At 30.7% G+C, this 17,254-nt stretch overlaps 1 protein-coding gene across 1 annotated transcript in view; it reads left to right on the top strand.

Moving 5' to 3' along the window:
* mcoln2 (mucolipin TRP cation channel 2) overlaps positions 1 to 16,626 on the top strand; it is a 20,915-nt gene extending 4,289 nt beyond the window's left edge. Inside the window, exons 3-14 of the mRNA XM_051094997.1 lie at positions 32 to 205; positions 1,217 to 1,370; positions 1,453 to 1,531; positions 1,611 to 1,707; positions 1,793 to 1,892; positions 3,761 to 3,873; positions 4,038 to 4,187; positions 7,131 to 7,232; positions 7,403 to 7,525; positions 7,669 to 7,875; positions 10,914 to 11,068; positions 15,779 to 16,626. Of these exons, the coding sequence (XP_050950954.1) occupies positions 32 to 205; positions 1,217 to 1,370; positions 1,453 to 1,531; positions 1,611 to 1,707; positions 1,793 to 1,892; positions 3,761 to 3,873; positions 4,038 to 4,187; positions 7,131 to 7,232; positions 7,403 to 7,525; positions 7,669 to 7,875; positions 10,914 to 11,068; positions 15,779 to 15,815 (1,491 nt within the window). The 3' untranslated portion in view covers positions 15,816 to 16,626. The remainder of the gene's footprint in view (positions 1 to 31; positions 206 to 1,216; positions 1,371 to 1,452; positions 1,532 to 1,610; positions 1,708 to 1,792; positions 1,893 to 3,760; positions 3,874 to 4,037; positions 4,188 to 7,130; positions 7,233 to 7,402; positions 7,526 to 7,668; positions 7,876 to 10,913; positions 11,069 to 15,778) is intronic.
* Positions 16,627 to 17,254: the final 628 nt, after the last annotated feature.

Here is a 17,254-nt window from a genome sequence, read left to right as displayed (position 1 = left end):
TGAAAATATCTCTTTCTCTGTTTTTTCAAAGCTTATACTGTTTGGACTGAATAACCAGCTTGTGGTTTCCTACAAGGAGGAGAACCTAATGGCCTTTAAGAGTTTATTTCTGAAAGGCTACAGTGGTGTGGATGAGGATGACTACAGTATTTCTGTCTACACCAGACAGAATGTATATGATAGTTTACACTACGTCATAGATCAGGTTTGTATTCGTTTTTTATTTATCTTGCTTCATGTTCTCCATTTTTTTCTCTTCCATTAATTAATAAGGATTAAAAGGATAGTTCACCCAAAAAATTCTGTCATGAATTACTCACCCTCATGCTGTTACAAACCCGTAAGACCTTCCTTCATCTTCAGAACACTATTTTTTTTTTTTTTTAAGTTATATTTTTGGGCTTTTTGTGTCTTTAATGGACAGGACAGTAGAGAGATGACAGGAAATACTGGGTGGAGAGAGGGGGAAGCAGGATCGGCAAATGACCTCGAAGCAGGATTCGAACTCGGGTCGCCGCGAGCATAGTTGTGCTATATGTCGGCGCACTAACCGCAAGGCTATTGGCGCCGACCATCTTCAGAACACTATTTAAGATATTTCTGATGAACTCCCGAGAGCTTTCTGACCCTGCATAGACAGCAATGCAACTGACATGTTCAAGGCCCAGAAAGGTAGTAAGGACATTGTTAAAATAGTCAATGTGACATCAGTGGTTCAACCGTAATGTCATAAAGCTATGAGAATACTTTCTGTGCGCAAAGAAAACTAAAATAATGACTTTATTCAACTATTTTAACAATGTCCTTATTACATTTCTGGGCTGTTTGAACGTTTCAGTTGTGTTGCTGTCTATTCAAGGTCAGAAAGCTCTCGGATTTAATCAAAAATATCTTAATTTGTCTTCCGAAGAAGAACGAAGGTCATATGTGCTTGAAACGACATACAGAAATGTAATTTTTGGATAAAATATCCTTTTAATTATGCTACAGGCAATTTTGTTGTTCTTATACTGACCATGTAAAGCATCAAATACTTCAGTCTTTGTCTAATCAATCTAGTGTTCTTTTTTAGTGGATGTCTGTTAATTATAATAATATTTAAATTATAAAATGTCTTTTTGTCTAATATGAGTGGATGCAATTATGAAAATATCTTTAAGTGAGGAAATCGAAAGTTAAAACTAGCTCATTATAACAATTATTATCTGTTCAACAGTATTCCCAGTTAGGAAACCTGTCTGTAGGTCCCGTTAGTTACGCTGAGGAGAATGAAAAGTTTCTGCCCTTAATCATCTGTAAGAAGAGCTACAAGAGAGGCAGCGCTGAACCGTCTGAGGAACCGTTTGATATTGATGCCGAGCTTGAAACAGGTTTCGTGTTTTTCAGAAATTGTGAATATCTAATATGAATCATAGTGTATAGTCTAAACTGAACTGTTGTTGTCTTTTCTAGTTTGCTTGAGTCTTGATCCAGAGTCTAGTAAAACATGGAGAATGAACAACGCTTCATTTTATGAGTTGGATTTTTATAGGTCTGTAAAACTTAAAATGGTATAACCAGTACTCTTAATTGTTGGTTTCAATTGCTTATGGGTTTTGTTTGAAATACAGGCTTGTTGATATTGAGATTACTTTCGCGCTCAAAGGAATCAATTTGCAAACGGTTCGTTCTCATGAGCTGCCAGACTGTTACACATTTTTTGTGAAGGTAAAGTCCATTTTCTGCAATAAAAATCCATTTACACCCATTTTAGCTTGTATTTCTTGAATAAGTCCAGTTGAATTCTTTGCAGATTGTGTTTGATAACAGTTACCATAGCGGGAAGGTGAAACTGACCCTTGATTTTGATGCGGTTAGTAGTGTGTGCAAAAACTGGAAGATTTCAGGAACTGGTATGTAAAAAATTAATCAACTACAATGAATGCTTATGGTCAAGCATGATTAATTCAAGCAGGGCTGTCACTAACCACTATTTTGCTAACCAATTGATTATTCTGATGATTAATCAAGTAACCGGATGCATTTTTGTAATACTAAAAATGACTTTAAAATGACTTAAAATGCACATATGTGACCCTGGATGACAAAACCAGTCATAAGGGTCATTTTTTCAAAATTGAGATTTATACATCATATGAAAGCTGAATAAATAAGCTTTCCATTGATGTTTGTTAGGATAAGACAATATTTAGCCGAGATACAACTATTTAAAAATCTGGAATCTGATGGTGCAAAAAAATCAAAATATTGAGAAAATCACCTTTAAAGTTCTTCAAATAGTGTTCTTAACAATGTATATTACTAATCAAAAATTAAGTTTTCATACATTTACAGTAGGAATTTTACAAAGTATCTGAATGGAACATGATCTTTACTTAATTTTCTAATGATTTTTGCCATAAAAGAAAAATCAATCATTTTGACCCATACAATGTATTTTTGGCTATTGCTACAAATGAACCCCAGCGACTTAAGACTTGGTTTTGTGGTCCAGGGTCACATATAGCAATGAGGTAATAATAACTGGTTCAAATAAAATATCAAAAGCAAGTAATCATATGTGACCCTAGACCACAAAACCAGTCTTAAGTATCACGAGTATATTTGTACCAATAACCAAAAATACATTATATTGGTCAAAATGATCAATTTTTCTTTTATGCCAAAAATCATTAGTATATTAAGTTAAGATCATGTTCAATGAAGATATTTTGTAAATTTTCTACCTTAAATATATCAAAATTTCATTTTTGATTAGTTATATGCATTGCTAAGAACTTCATCTGGACAACTTCAAAGGAGATTTTTATTTTTTTCCAAATTTTCAAACAGTTGTATCTCGGCTAAATATTGTCATAACAAACCTAACAAACCACACATCAATGGACAGCTTATTTATTCAGCTTTCATATGATGTATAAATCTCAATTTCGAAAAAAATGACACTTATGACAGTTTTGTGGTCCAGGGTCACATATGGTTTTACTGCCTGGAGAGGGCGCCAACGGCCTGACGATTGTTTTTACACGTTAATCCTTGTTTAATATGGACTAAACAACATTTCATTCAAATGTCCACTTAATATTTCATATTTGGTCAGTTCTTTATGATAGAAAGGCTACAGCCACTGCATTTCATGAAGAAGAGCATGTGGACATCGAAACAGTTTAACGTTTATTTTGAAGTAGCGATGAAGGGTTAGCATATTTAAAAAGCTAATGATGTATTCTCCCGTGTTGACGTAGGTTTATAAATGATTTACCTTTTAAATCGGATTGAATGTTGCGCTGTTGCCGGATGGACGTTATAAAGACTCAAACCCGCAGCATATGCAAAGATGGAGTTTAGTTTATTTAATTAAATCCTGCCTTTGTGAATTCACAATAGCACTATGCTTTATTGTGTTTTAAAATGGTTTTAATCCCTGGTGAAAAAACCAGCATATGCTGGTAGGTATGTTTTGATGCTGGTTTTTGCTGGTCATGTTGCTGGTCAAGGACCAGCATGAACCAGCATCAAAACATGCCTACCAGCATATGCTGGTTTTTTCACCAGGGATGTTTCGTAATAATGCGTTTCGTCGATTCTTGTCTGTGGAATGCGCCACTTCCGGTAATTTGCCGGTTAATCTACTCAGGCGAAATGCAGAAAAATAACTGAGTAATTAGATTTAATCGAGGAATCGTGACAGCCCTAAGAAATACGTTTTAAATTTTATGACATAGCCATGTTAACTTTAGTTTGTTATTGTCTCTTTCAGCTCAGAAAAACACTCACTACTACCTGATCTTTGATGGCTTCGTTATTGTAGTGTGTCTGATTTCTGCAGTGCTGTGCACACGGTCCATTATACTCGCTGTGAGGTTACTTCAGGTAAACCTGCTTTAAACTCTTTCTGTATTACAGATATGTTAGCATTCTTTAAATCTGCATCAGTTATTTTTGATGTTCTGTCATAGTGACTCAAGGTGAACTCATGCTGTTATATTTTGTGTTCTGTCAGTGTTTCCTTCATGTGTCACTTCCTCTCTCTGCAGCGCTTTTCTAGCTTCTGTCTTGAGAATTATAATCTCAAAGTGTGTGAAGATGATCAGAGGGAGTTCTTGAATGGCTGGTACATCTTGGTGATTGTCAGCGATGTGATGGCCATTATTGGATCGATACTAAAAATGGAAATACAGGCTAAGGTGATGCATTAAATATTTTCAGTTGCTGACAAAATTTTACTTCCCCAAATAAAAAAAAAACAAATGCTGATAGTAATGTATGTTATTAAGTGGTCTGTAGGAGAAATTCCTCCCACCCATAAACAGCTTTTTTTTTTTTTTTTAATCAACATATTATATTAATGACTCATAATAACCACTTTATAGTGTAAGTATTATTATTATTATTTATTAATTAATTTATTATATTAATATTTAAATTTTGTTTATGGTTTTAAAAATAATTTATTGTTAAATAATTTATATTTGTAGTGAAAATATACTTATTGATATGAATATCATTTTGTATTAGCGTTTTTAATTAATTTATCAATTTATTTTAAATGAATTAATATAAATAAAATTATATTTATTTATTATAGCAATATTTAGTAATATTTAAACTTTGTTTATGGTTTAAAAAAATAATTTATTATGAAGTAATTTACATTTGGAGGGAAAATATACTTAATTTTCATTTAAAATCAATTGATTTTGAAGGTGAAATTTTAGTATTAGAAATTAGTATTAGAAATATCTTTCATTCTTTTATATTTTTGGTAATTTATATTTCTGAAGGGAAATTTTCCTTAATTTTAGTGAATATTTTAAAGAATTAAACATGATTTTATTTGAGCATTTGTAATTTATTCATTTATCAGTTCATTTATTTTAAATGAATTAATAAAAATAAAATTCATTTATTTTTATTTAATTTTAATTTATTACTTTATTTTTGGTAAGGTAATTAAATGTACTTAATTTTTTTTATTTAAATTAACATGTATTAATAGCTCATATTAAACACTTTATAGTTTAAATATTATTTTTATGTATTTATTAATATTTAAACTGTTTATGATGTAAGATAAGTTATGAATATACTTCATTTGAATTTAAAATCAATTGATTTTAAAGGTGAAATTTTAGTATTAGAAATCATTCTTTTATATATTTGTTTCTTTTATATATTACATTTTTAAAAGGGAAATTGTGCTTAATTTAATTGAATATTTTAATGAATACAAGTTTATATTAGCTTAATTAATTTTAAATAAATTAATACTAAATAAAATTCATTTATTTTATTTAATTTTAATTTATTACTTTATTTTTTTTTTTAAATCAACATATTAATGGCTCATATTAAACAGTAGTTTAAATATTATTTTTATTGTTATGTATTATATTAATATTTACATTTGTTTATGGTTTAAAATCATTTATTGTTAAGTAATTTACATTTGGAGGGGGATTCACTTATTAATTGTATTTATTTTTATTCAGTTTTAATTTATTCCTTTTATTTTTGGTAAGATAATCAAATGTATTTAATAAAAAAAAAAATAAATCAACATATTATATTGATGGCCATATTAAACACTTCAGTTTAAATATTATTATTTTTATTTTTATCTGTTTATTATAGTAATATTTAAACTTTGTTTTTACTGTTTGAAAACATTATTATGAAGTAATTTACATTTGGAGGGAAAATATACATAATTTTCATTGGAAGGTGAGATTTTAGTATTAGAAATATCTTTCATTCTTTTATATTTTGGATAATTTATATTTTTGAAGGAAAATTTTCCTTAATATTAGTTAATATTTTAATGAATTGAACGAATATCATTTTATTTGAGCATTTTTAATTATTCATTTATCAATTCATTTATTTTAAATGAATTAATAAAAATAAAATTCATTTATTTTATTTCATTTTAATTTATTACTTACTTTTGATAAGGTAATAATAATAATAATAATAATAATGTTTATTTTATATAGCGCCTTTCTGCAAACTCAAGGTCTCTTCAAGCCCAATCATATGTACTCGTTTTTTATAATTTAAATCAATATATTATATTAATGGCTCATATTAAACAATTTATACTTTAAATATATATATATATATATATATATATATATATATATTTATGTATATTTATGTATGAATAAATTTGGAGGGAAAACATACTTAATTTTCCTTAAAAATCAACTGATTTTGAAGGTGAAATTTTAGTATTAAAAATTACTATAAGAAACATTAATTCATTTCTTCTTTTATATTTTTGGTAAAAATGATTAAAATTAAATTTTAAATGATTAAATTAAATGAATATTTTATATTAGCATTTTTAATTAATTTATTATTTCATTTATGTTAAAAGAATTAATAAAAAAAATTCATTTATGTATTTATTTTTTTATTTATTACTTTTTTTTTAGTCAGACAATCAGACGTTCTTAATTAGAGATAAATGTACTTAATATTAACATTCGAGTTTCTAAAGATAGTTGGAAACAAACACTTTATACATTTAAATATTTTTATCGTTATTTGTTTTATAATAGTTTTTTTGTTTCGTTCATTTACCTTTTTTGGTCTATATTTGGAATGTTAATTAAAAATCATGAGTTGAATTTCTGAATTTTGTTGGAAACAAACTCTTTATAAATATATTTTTTAAACTGTTGTGTATTAATTACTATGTTAGTGTGTTTATTTTGTTCATTTAAAAGCTTTTTAGGTAAGGTAATTTAAATTGGATGGGAAATTGTGCTTCGTTTTATCGCCAGGTATTAATTATATTAATGTTTTTATTCTATTAAATTAAAATTAATTAGTAACTAGTAATTAGTTTAACTTTGGACTAAAATGTGCTTAAGTTCCAAAAATGATTTGATCTTAGTTTCTAAATTTAACTGGAAAAAATGTACACGTTTCTTTTAAACGGCTGCACCGATTCTGCCTTTTGTCCAACATTACGCAACTTTTTTTACAGATACACATAATAGTCATTAGACTTTGAACCTGTGCTGTAAGATTATTTAAAGCACGACAATTAAACCATTTTATGTAATGTTTACTTTGCACTCATCTGGCCTACATAGCACTAATAAAGTCCTTTCTCTTCGCAGAGCTTGACCAACTATGACGTCTGCAGCATCTTCCTGGGAACATCGACTCTAATGGTCTGGGTGGGCGTCATAAGATACCTGGGATACTTCGAAAAATACAATGCAAGTCAAAATACACAAAATCACATTTAAAATGATACATTTTAAATATAATGGTAAGGTTGCCCAGGATGGAGTACACATGTTTCATTGACTGCTAGTTATGCAACAAAGCTGATTACCTAAGAGCAATCATTTGTTAGGGCCCTAAAATAATTTTTCTGACAACACAGGTGCTTATCCTCACAATGCGAGCGGCCTTACCAAAGGTCTTGCGCTTCTGCTGCTGCGCAGGAATGATTTACCTCGGTTACACCTTCTGTGGATGGATTGTTCTGGGACCCTATCATGAGAAGGTGAATCAATGTGTCAAAAAATAAAAACCCGCTCCATACATGTTAGTATTGAGTACTAGTGTTTGTACTGTAATAAACTTCCTTTGTAGTCTTATGTCCAGCAGATGGCAGTGTATCTTAATGTGCATATTTAATCTGTTCAGTTTGAAGGTCTGAGTCGTGTGGCCGAGTGTCTCTTCTCCCTGGTCAACGGGGACGACATGTTCCCTACGTTTGCTGAGTTTGAGCAGAAGAACACTATGGTTTGGCTCTTCAGCCGAGCTTATCTCTACTCGTTCATTTCGCTCTTCATCTACATGGTGCTCAGTCTCTTCATCGCCCTTATCACAGACGCTTACGAGACCATCAAGGTACCATCAGCTTAACGTACTGTGCCTGGTTAGTAATAGAGTTTCTCCATGGTTTAGTGGTTGGCGCACACGTTCCAACACATTGAACTGAAATGTTCACAATGATGTCAGTTCGAACCGGGTTGTGACATTTCTGACTCGTTACCACTCTTTATTCTATTATTTTTCTTGTCCTCTTTCCACCATCCAAAGAAAAAAAAAAAGTGGTGATATAATTTATATAATAAATAATTTAAATTACACTTTATAAATATGAAACATTATAAATGTAAATATTTGTGTTTTTATTCATTCTCTTCATAGGTTAGTTCACTCCAAACCAATATTTTTCCAAACCAATTTTAATTTGGTTTCTAATTTGAAAAAGAAATCTTAGAAATTACAAGTTTTTTTTTTTTTTATTAGTATGTTTTTACTTGGGCTTCTATTTTGGTTTTGTTTTGTTTTTAGTGTTTTTTTTTTTTTTTCTTTTTTTCTGTTTTTGTTTGGTTTTCTATTTTTGTTTGGTTTGTTTTCACTGATTGGGTTGTTTTCTTTAAGTGTTTTTGGGGGTTAGATTGTGGTTTTTTTTTTTTTTTTTTTTTTGTTAGTTTGCTTTTGCTTGGGCTTCTATTTTTGTTTTGTTTTGTTCTTTTTTTATTCAGTTATGTTTTGTTTTCAGTTTTTTTTTTTTTTTTTTTTTGTTTGTTTTTGTTTCATTTTCTGTTTTTGTTTTGTTCAGTTTTTTTATTGGGATATTTTTGTTTGTTTTTGCTTGGGTTTAAATTTTTTGTTCTGTTTTTTGTTACTTTTTTGTGTTTTTTTTTTTTTTTTTTTTTTTTTTTTTCTTTCTTTTTGTTGTTTTTGTTTGGGTTTCTAGTTTTGTTTTGTTTGTTTTCTTGCTGATTGGGTTATGTTTTGTTTTATTTATTTTTTTTTTTTCCCCTTTTTATTTGTCTTTTTCTCTTTGCTTTTATACCGCTAGATTTTGTTAAATAAACAAATAAATAAACTAATAATAATAATAATAATAATAATAATAATAATAATAATAATAATAGTACAATAAATATATTATAAAATAAATAAAAAATTGAGTCATGACAGCATCAGAGCGAGTAAATGGTGGCATCATTTTCATTTCTAGATTAAATTTCCTTGTAGGTTGAACAAAATTTAAAAAAAACCCAAAAAGCTGTACAATACTTTTTTCCTTCATAGGTTTTATGGTAATTTTTTTATGGTAATGTTTTATTTTATTGTTTGTTCTTTCTTGTTTCTTAGTTTTGTTCCCTTTTTTCCAAATTCAGTTATGTTTTGTTTTTAGGTTTTATTTTATTTATTTTTGTTGTTTTTGGTGTTCCTTTTTTTATTTGGTTTGTTTTTTGAAGGAGTAGGGGCATTTTTTTTATGTGCCAAAAGCTTCTCCATATAAGTGAAAGTAAATTGTTTGTTTTTTGTTCTGTTTTTATTTTTTATTTATTTATTTATTTATTTATTTTTTCTTCTGTTTTGTTGATTTTTGTTTGGTTGATTTTTGTTTGGTTGTGTTTTTTGTGGGTATTTTGTTCTTTTGTTTGGGTTTCTAATTCAGTTTTGTTTCTTTTTATAATTGGTTATGTTTTGTTTTTCAGGTTTCATTTTATTTTATTTTGGTTCTTTCTTTTTGTTTCTGTTTGTTTTTTGAAGGAGTAGGGGCATTTTTTTTATGTGCTAAAAGCTTCTCCACATAAGTGAAAGTAAATTTGTTTTGTTTTTATTTTATTTCATTTTATTTTTTCCCCCAGTTTTGTTGATTTTTGCTTGCTTGTTTTTCTTGTGGATGTTTTTTGTTTGGAATTATGATTGATTGGGTTATTTTTATTTGTTTTTTTATTTTTTCTGTCTTTTTGTTCTGTTTTGATTATTCATTTTTATTTGGATTTTTATTTATTTATTTTTTTTTGTTTTTTTTTTGAGGAGAGAGAGTGTGTTTTTTTTTGTTTGTTTGTTTGTTTGTTTTGTTTTGTTTTGTTTTTTTGTTTTTTATTTTAATACTGCCAGAATTTATGAAAAAGTAATATAGAATAAATCAGGACAGCATCAGCATAAGTAAATGGTGGCATCGTTTTCATTTCTAGATGTATTTTGTAGGTTGAATAAAATTAAACAAGTAAAAAGCTGTACTATACTGTACTTGTTTGTAGCGCTTCATATTTGTCTTTCCAAAAAAAAAAAAAAAAAAAAAAATAGACAAAAAAATGTAACAGGGACTGACTTTGCTTTAAAGACTTAGATTAAACACTTTATTATAAATGTAAATATTTTATGTACTTTTATTAATTTATTTCTGGGTTAGTTCACAAAAATAACAACTGTCATCAGTTACTCACATTTTTCCAAACCAATTTTTATTTTCAATCTTATGCCAAATAAATAAATAAATAAATAAAATCTTAGACAAAATGTCACAGCTTTTCTATTTAAGGGAAAGTAAATTATTTATTTATTTATTTATTTTTTCTTCTGTTTTGGTCTTGTTTTTTTGTTGTTTGTTTTTTGTTATTAAACACTTTATTATAAATGTAAATATTTTATGTATTTTTATTTATTTATTTTTAAATGGTCTTTACAGGTTAGTTCACAAAAATAAAAACTGTCATCAGTTACTCATATTTTTCCAAACCAATTTTATTTTCTAACACCAAATAAATAAATAAATAAATAAAATCTTAGACAAAATGCCACAGCGTTTCTATTCAAGGGAAAGTGGTTTTTTTTTTTTTCTCTTCTGTTTTGCTCTTGGTTTTTGTTGATGTTTGTTTTTGTTTTTTTGTGGGTGTTTTGATATGTTTTGTTTCAGGGCTGGGTTTTTTGGTTTTTGTTTTGTTTTTATACTGCCAGAATTTAAAAAAAAGTAATATAAAATAAATAAAACTGAGTCAGGACAGCATCAGGACTGAGTAAGTGGTGTCATGATTTTGAACATGAACTTCATGAACATAAATTCAACGAATAAAAACCTGTGCTGTACTGTACTTGTGTGTTGCGCTTCATATCAACTTCTCCTTTTCGTCTAGGGTTACCAAACGACAGGCTTCCCCATGACAGAGCTCCAGCGGTTTTTGACAGGGCAGAAGGAGGGTTTCCCCCTCCAGGGGCAGGAGGGGGTCGGCCCAGAGCGCGGCGAAGCCGAAACCGTCCACCCTTCGGTTCTGCTGTGTTGCTGCAAAAGGTACAGTATATAATCGCAGACATCAGCTGCAGGGCAGCCGTGTTTCCTCCAGAGCTGAGGTCAGCCCACTATGGCATGAGAAATGGAATTAGTGGTGGGAGAGAAAGACGGACACACCCAGCAAAGTGCTGATTACAGAGAAATGTTCTCTGTGGGAAAAAAAAAAAAGGCTTCCCCTTGCCTTGAAGGAATGATAAACAAACGAGAGTTTAGAAAAGAAAAAGTTGCCCCCATAATGATGCCCATTATTGTTCGGAGCTTTTTTTTTTTCCTTTGGGGAATATTGTTAGAGCTTTTTGTCTTGTAGGTTTCTGGCTGTTTTGAGTTGCAATGCGAGAAAACGTGAAACCGAACTCCGAACGAAGGACTCATTGTTTGCTTGAGTGTCAGATGCGAGGGAAAGCCCGGCTATAATTTGATGCTGCGTCTAAATATCAGGTTAAAAGCCACTTATGCTGTACTGACTGGATTTCAGTATGGATATTACAGTACTTTGGGATTAAATTGGGTTTTACGGGAATCTTCCATCATCTCTTCAGATTAGATCAACTGTTGTTCCTGCTCTACAAGTGGACCAGAATTATATTTCAGTATCTTTTCATCTGGCAGACAGAAAAACTGAAAAACTGGTTGGCTGAGTGATTCAGTCTATATTGTTATCTTTTAAACACCCCATTATAAATTTTTACTTTTTTTTTTTTTTTTTTTTTTTTTCTAAAAATTCTAAAATAACTTCACTTCCAGAACAACAATTTACAAATAATGTTACTCACCCCCTTGTCATCCAAGATGTTCATGTCTTTCTGTCTTCAGTCATAAAGAAATTATGTTTTTTGAGGAAAACATTTCAGGATTTTTCTGCATATAATGGACTTCATTGGTGCCCCGAATTTGAACTTCCAAAATGTAGTTTAAATGCAGCTTCAAAGGGCTCTAAATGATCCCAGTCGAGGAAGAAGGGTCTTGTCTAGCGAAACGATCGGTCATTGTTTTCGAAAAATTTAAATTTGTATACTTTAAGCACAAAAGCTTGTGTAGCACAGGCTCTGGGATGCACGTCCACATGTCGTTCTTGAACGATTCATTCATTTTGAACGAATCTTTAATGTGACTCGGGAAGAACGAGTCGTCTCGGGGAGTGATTCGTTCAGTCGCACATGCGCAACATCCTGTTAGATTCTGTACTGGAATTAGTTTGGAGTCTTTGGGTTTTTTGAGTCGTTCGTTCATCTTATGGGACTGTCACATGATGCTGATTTTGCTAAATGAACGAAATGACTCAAAAAGATTTGTTCATTTTGCTGAACAAGACTCAAAGGTCCGAGTCGGTAAAATGATCCGAACTTCCCATTACTACGAATCACATCTAAGTTCATCATCTGTGTACTCCGGCTAAAAAAGGTAGAGAATGGCGAAAAACTCCATCTTATTTTCTCCTACAACTTTAGAATCGTCCGACACGTTGTACCTTTTTGTTTGTAAACAGCGTTTGACTTATTTGCACTTTCTTAGTCTTTGCGTGTTCACTTTTAAACACAGAGTCTGTGTTTCCGCCTACGTTCGGTGTGACCTTTCGACATGATTCAATAGCACGTGAACGCACATCCCAGAGCCTGTGCTACATGAGCTTTTGTGCTTAAAAAGTATACACATTTTTATTTTCTGAAAAAAATGACAGATCGTTTCACCAGATCGTTTCACCTTTGAAGGTGCATTTAAACTACATTTTGGAAGTTCAAAATCGGGGCACCAATGAATAGGGATGGCGGATACGGGCTTAAAAATTTATCATGATAATTTCTGGTATTTATTGCGATAACGATATTGATGACGATAATTCAGGGAAATCGTGTTTCTTAGAGAAAAGTATTATCTTTCCTATTTTTACCCCAAATAGGGTGTTGTGAGCCTTACTGAATACACACGTAATGTAATGTGAACTGCATCACACACTTGCTATTAGTACAGTTAATGTTATTCAAGGCTCAGACCGATTTCTGACACGCTGCACAGTTTTGACCAAACCAGTTCTAGATCGGAGCTCCTCATTTAGCGATGTTTCACGTCCGCCTTCAGCATGTCACTCTGTCGCACACAGAAATATGTCAACAACTAGAATTTATCGTTATTACCACGGGAAGACTAATTCTTATCATGGGCAAAATTTTTTGCCGGTATATCGCAAACAATAAGATATCGCCCATCCCTACCAATGAAGTCCATTATATGAAGAAAAATGCTGAAATGTTTTCCTCAAAGACCATAATTTCTTTATGACTGAAGAAAGAAAGACATGAACATCTTGGATGACAAGGGGGTGAGTAAATTATTTGCAAATTGTTGTTCTGGAAGTGAACTTCTCCTTTAACCACATGAAACCACATGCTTGTTTAGAATCACCTGTCTCATGTGCTCAGCAGGTTTTGTGAAGTTTTGAGTTTTTCTTTAAGCTTTATAGGATTTTGGGTTAACTCAGAGAGGCCCCTTTTCTAAACAACCCCATTATATCTTCCTAAAGTGTAAATTTTGAACTTTAAAATTTCACATTTTTTGGTCATTATTGACCTAGAGAGTCCAGAGAATTGTAGTGCAGTGTTTTGGGTTTTTTTTTCCCAGATTGAGCGAAAAACCTAGGACTAGTTTGCAAAAGTAGTTTCTTTTTACACTTTCTCAACCATTTAAGAAACGATCTGATTGACAGCAGTGGTTCTAGAGGCAAAGTTGTCCAGAATGAGAATATGAATATCGCGTGTATATGCAAAAAATGTGCAATGCACAATCATTTACACCCTTGAAAATGCAATATCACCTCCCAGTGGCCAATTTATTTCAGCTTTCTCATAGACCTTTAGGGCCGTGAGTTGAACAGGCCCACCGAGTTTCATTCTGATAGGCCTTCATTAACCTTGTTTAATAGGTGCTCAAACTTAATTGGCCATGTTTTTTGAGATACGCAAATGTCCTTATAGACACTTGTGGAACTTTGGATCAAGACGTAGGTATGGCCATTTTTATGTTTTTCCCCTCTCATAGCGCCACCAGGTGGCCAAGCTCTGTGATTTTTGTCCTGCGACCTCAGATTGAGCTCTTACATACGTGTGCAGAGTTTGGCGAAGATAACTCATTCTGTTCGGGAGTTATAGGCATATTACTAAAAGTGGCCCTGCCCCTTTCGAACGTAATGGGGTCCCTTTGCGATGGTGAGTCGAAAGTTAGACTTTTTTTTTTTTGATAATTATTGATATTCGCTCTACAGAGAATCTCCCTGCACTGGTTTGGTTCTGATCCGGCGAAAAACCAAAAAGAAAAAATCCAAAATACCTGAACATTTTGCTGAAACTTTTTTTCAGCGGGACACGCTTTAACTCCTAATAATTTATATAATAAATGAAAAAAATCTATCTATCTATCTATCTATGTTCTCATAGGTTAGTTCACACAAAAATGAAAACTATCATTACCTGTACTTATATCATATTTTTTCAAAACCAATTTTATTGCCTTTCTTTCTGAATAAATAAATAAATAAATAAACAAACAACAAACAAATAAATACAAAATGATTCTTCATATAAGGGAAAGTATTTTTTTTGTTTATTCTGTTTTTGTTTTATTTTTCTGTTTTGTTGCATTTTGTTTGTTTATTTTTTGCTTGGGTGTCTAGATTAATTTAGTTTGTTTATTTATTTATTTAGATTGGGTTATGTTTTGGTTTCGTTGTTGTTGTTTTTTTTCTGTTTTTATTTTTGTTTTTCCTTTTTGTTTTTTTATTTGGTTTGTTTTATTTTATTTTTTATTTTATTTTTTTAATACTGCCAGAATTTGTAAAAACGTAAAATAAAATAAATAAAACTGAGTCTGGGCAGCATCAGAGTGAGTAAATGGTGGCATCATTTTCATTTCAATAATAAAAATAATAAAAGTAGTAGTAGTAGTAGTAATTAAATAAATAAATACATTTTAATTAATTAATTAACATGTCAATAGCAAACATTTATTTTTTTTTATACTGCCAGAATTTGTAAAAATGTAATATCAAATATTTTTATTTCAATAATTAATTATAATAATAAATAAATAATTTTACATGCCAATTTCAATTTTTTAACAAGGCTGCATTTATATGATAGCAAAAACACAGTAAAACTGTAAATATGCAAAATATTATTACAATTTAAAAATATCTATTTTCTATTTTAATAGATTTTAAAATATTATGTATTTTTTTATTTACATTTTTATAACAACTGTAAAGTGTTTACTGCCACTTTTGATCAGTTTAATTTAAAATAAAATATTAATTGCTTTATGTGTATTTATGTATTATATTTATTTATCATATTTTTATTTATTTTTTTATTCATTTTAACTAACCCCAAACCATAGAATATGAATAGAATATTACTGATCTAACCAACAAAAAGACTTTCGATGGCATTTAAGGAATTTACCTAATTTGGCACGAAACTAACCTGCGAGGTTTTCAGGACTCAAAAATCGAGTTTCTTTAGGAATCTTTACTTTCACTTCCTTTGGAAAATGCAACCAAACAAATTTATATAGAGGTTGAAAGCTGTGCAACCAAAATCTTCCCTGAAAAACCATCAGAACTCAAAACTGCATTGTAAGTTGGATCAAAGACTGCTTTCAGTATGTACAAATATACGAACCGGCAACTCACGATATACCTATTTTGTGCCATTTTTGCAGGGTTCCCAAAGACGACACTGTCATTCTCATCAGTTGACCGACAGTTGCGACTGATTCAATGCTGAATCTACCGAAAACTGCAATGGATTTGCAGCTTAATAAGGGAGATTATGTGAACTTGTTTACCGCTCCATGTACATGAACCATGAACTACACAGGAAGCGAGATCTTTCTGTGAACATGGCAATTTCATTAGGAACCGGTAAGACCTGCATTAGCAAAGGGATAAATGCCAAATCATATCTGCAAAAGTGCACTACAATGCAATTAAGAGAAAAAAAAAGCATTTTGGGGGTCAAATGGCAACCACAGAAGATATTCAATGCTTTTTGATGTGCAATCTGTAAAATTATCCCTGTTTAATGTTGGATAGTAGAGGAAAAATCTTTTATGATATTAATTATGTCATCTGGATTGTCTGCTCATGTTTTACATTAGAGATTAGAGAGTTGATTTTTTTTTTTGTTTTGTTTTGTTTTGTTTTGTTTTGTTTGTTAGCGCTTTTTGTGTGTTACGTCAAAAGTGTTGAGAAATATTTCAAAAATAAAGTCTCAATATTGTGCTTGAAATATGTCAAGTGCGTAAGGTATGAATGTAATGCGTATGTGCAACGCTGGACTGCTAAGAATGCATTGTTCACTCAGCCAAGGTAACTTTTGTCTTGGTGGAGATGATCATACTTCATGAAGTGAATCACGGCTCATTATCATCATCATCCCACAATTAGCAGGGAAGGCAGACAAGTTCCTACGTGACTTGCTTAGTAAGCACTTGCTCACTGGGAGAAAGACCTTGGGTGCGGGAATGGAAGATAATAAAGTGTATTTTGTATTTTCAAACTAACAGAGGCCCTTTGTGTGTGCGTGTTTTGGATTGCTTTACTGAAGTTTGTTATTCAACGTCGTAAAATTAGATACTACTTTGTGCTAAAATGCAATCTATGTTTTTAGGGGTTGCTAAAAGAGAGTTTTGCAAAAAAGGTGCTTTTTTTTGACCTCATAAACCAATTAATGAGAAGTGCTTGGTTTTTAGAATGATGGCTTCACTTCTTCTTTCAATAAGAAATGAAACTCAATCCCAAACCAGACACAAATCTGTAATTTACCTGGTCTACCTTCTCCAACACTGATTTAGTTTTATTATATTTGATTGTACTTGGTATGCAGTGAAAGGTTATTCTTTTCAGAGCGTCAAAGATGTACATGCACTACCAGTCAAAAAGATTTTATTTTCTTCTGCTCATCAAGTCTGCGTTGCGTTTATTTGATCCGAAGTACAGCAAAAACAGTAAAATGTATAAATAGTTTTACTATTTAAAATAACTGTTTTCTATTTGAACATATTTTAAAATGCAATTTATTCTTGTGATTTCAAAGCTGAATTTTTAGCATCATTACTCCAGTCACACGATCCTTCAGAAATCATTCTAATATTCTGATTTGCTGCTGAAAAAACATTTATGTTGAAAACAGTAGA

The sequence above is a fragment of the Labeo rohita genome, chromosome 22 (genome assembly GCF_022985175.1).
Source record: "Labeo rohita strain BAU-BD-2019 chromosome 22, IGBB_LRoh.1.0, whole genome shotgun sequence".
Taxonomy (NCBI): domain Eukaryota; kingdom Metazoa; phylum Chordata; class Actinopteri; order Cypriniformes; family Cyprinidae; genus Labeo; species Labeo rohita.
This window is presented reverse-complemented; position numbering and strand designations above follow the sequence as displayed.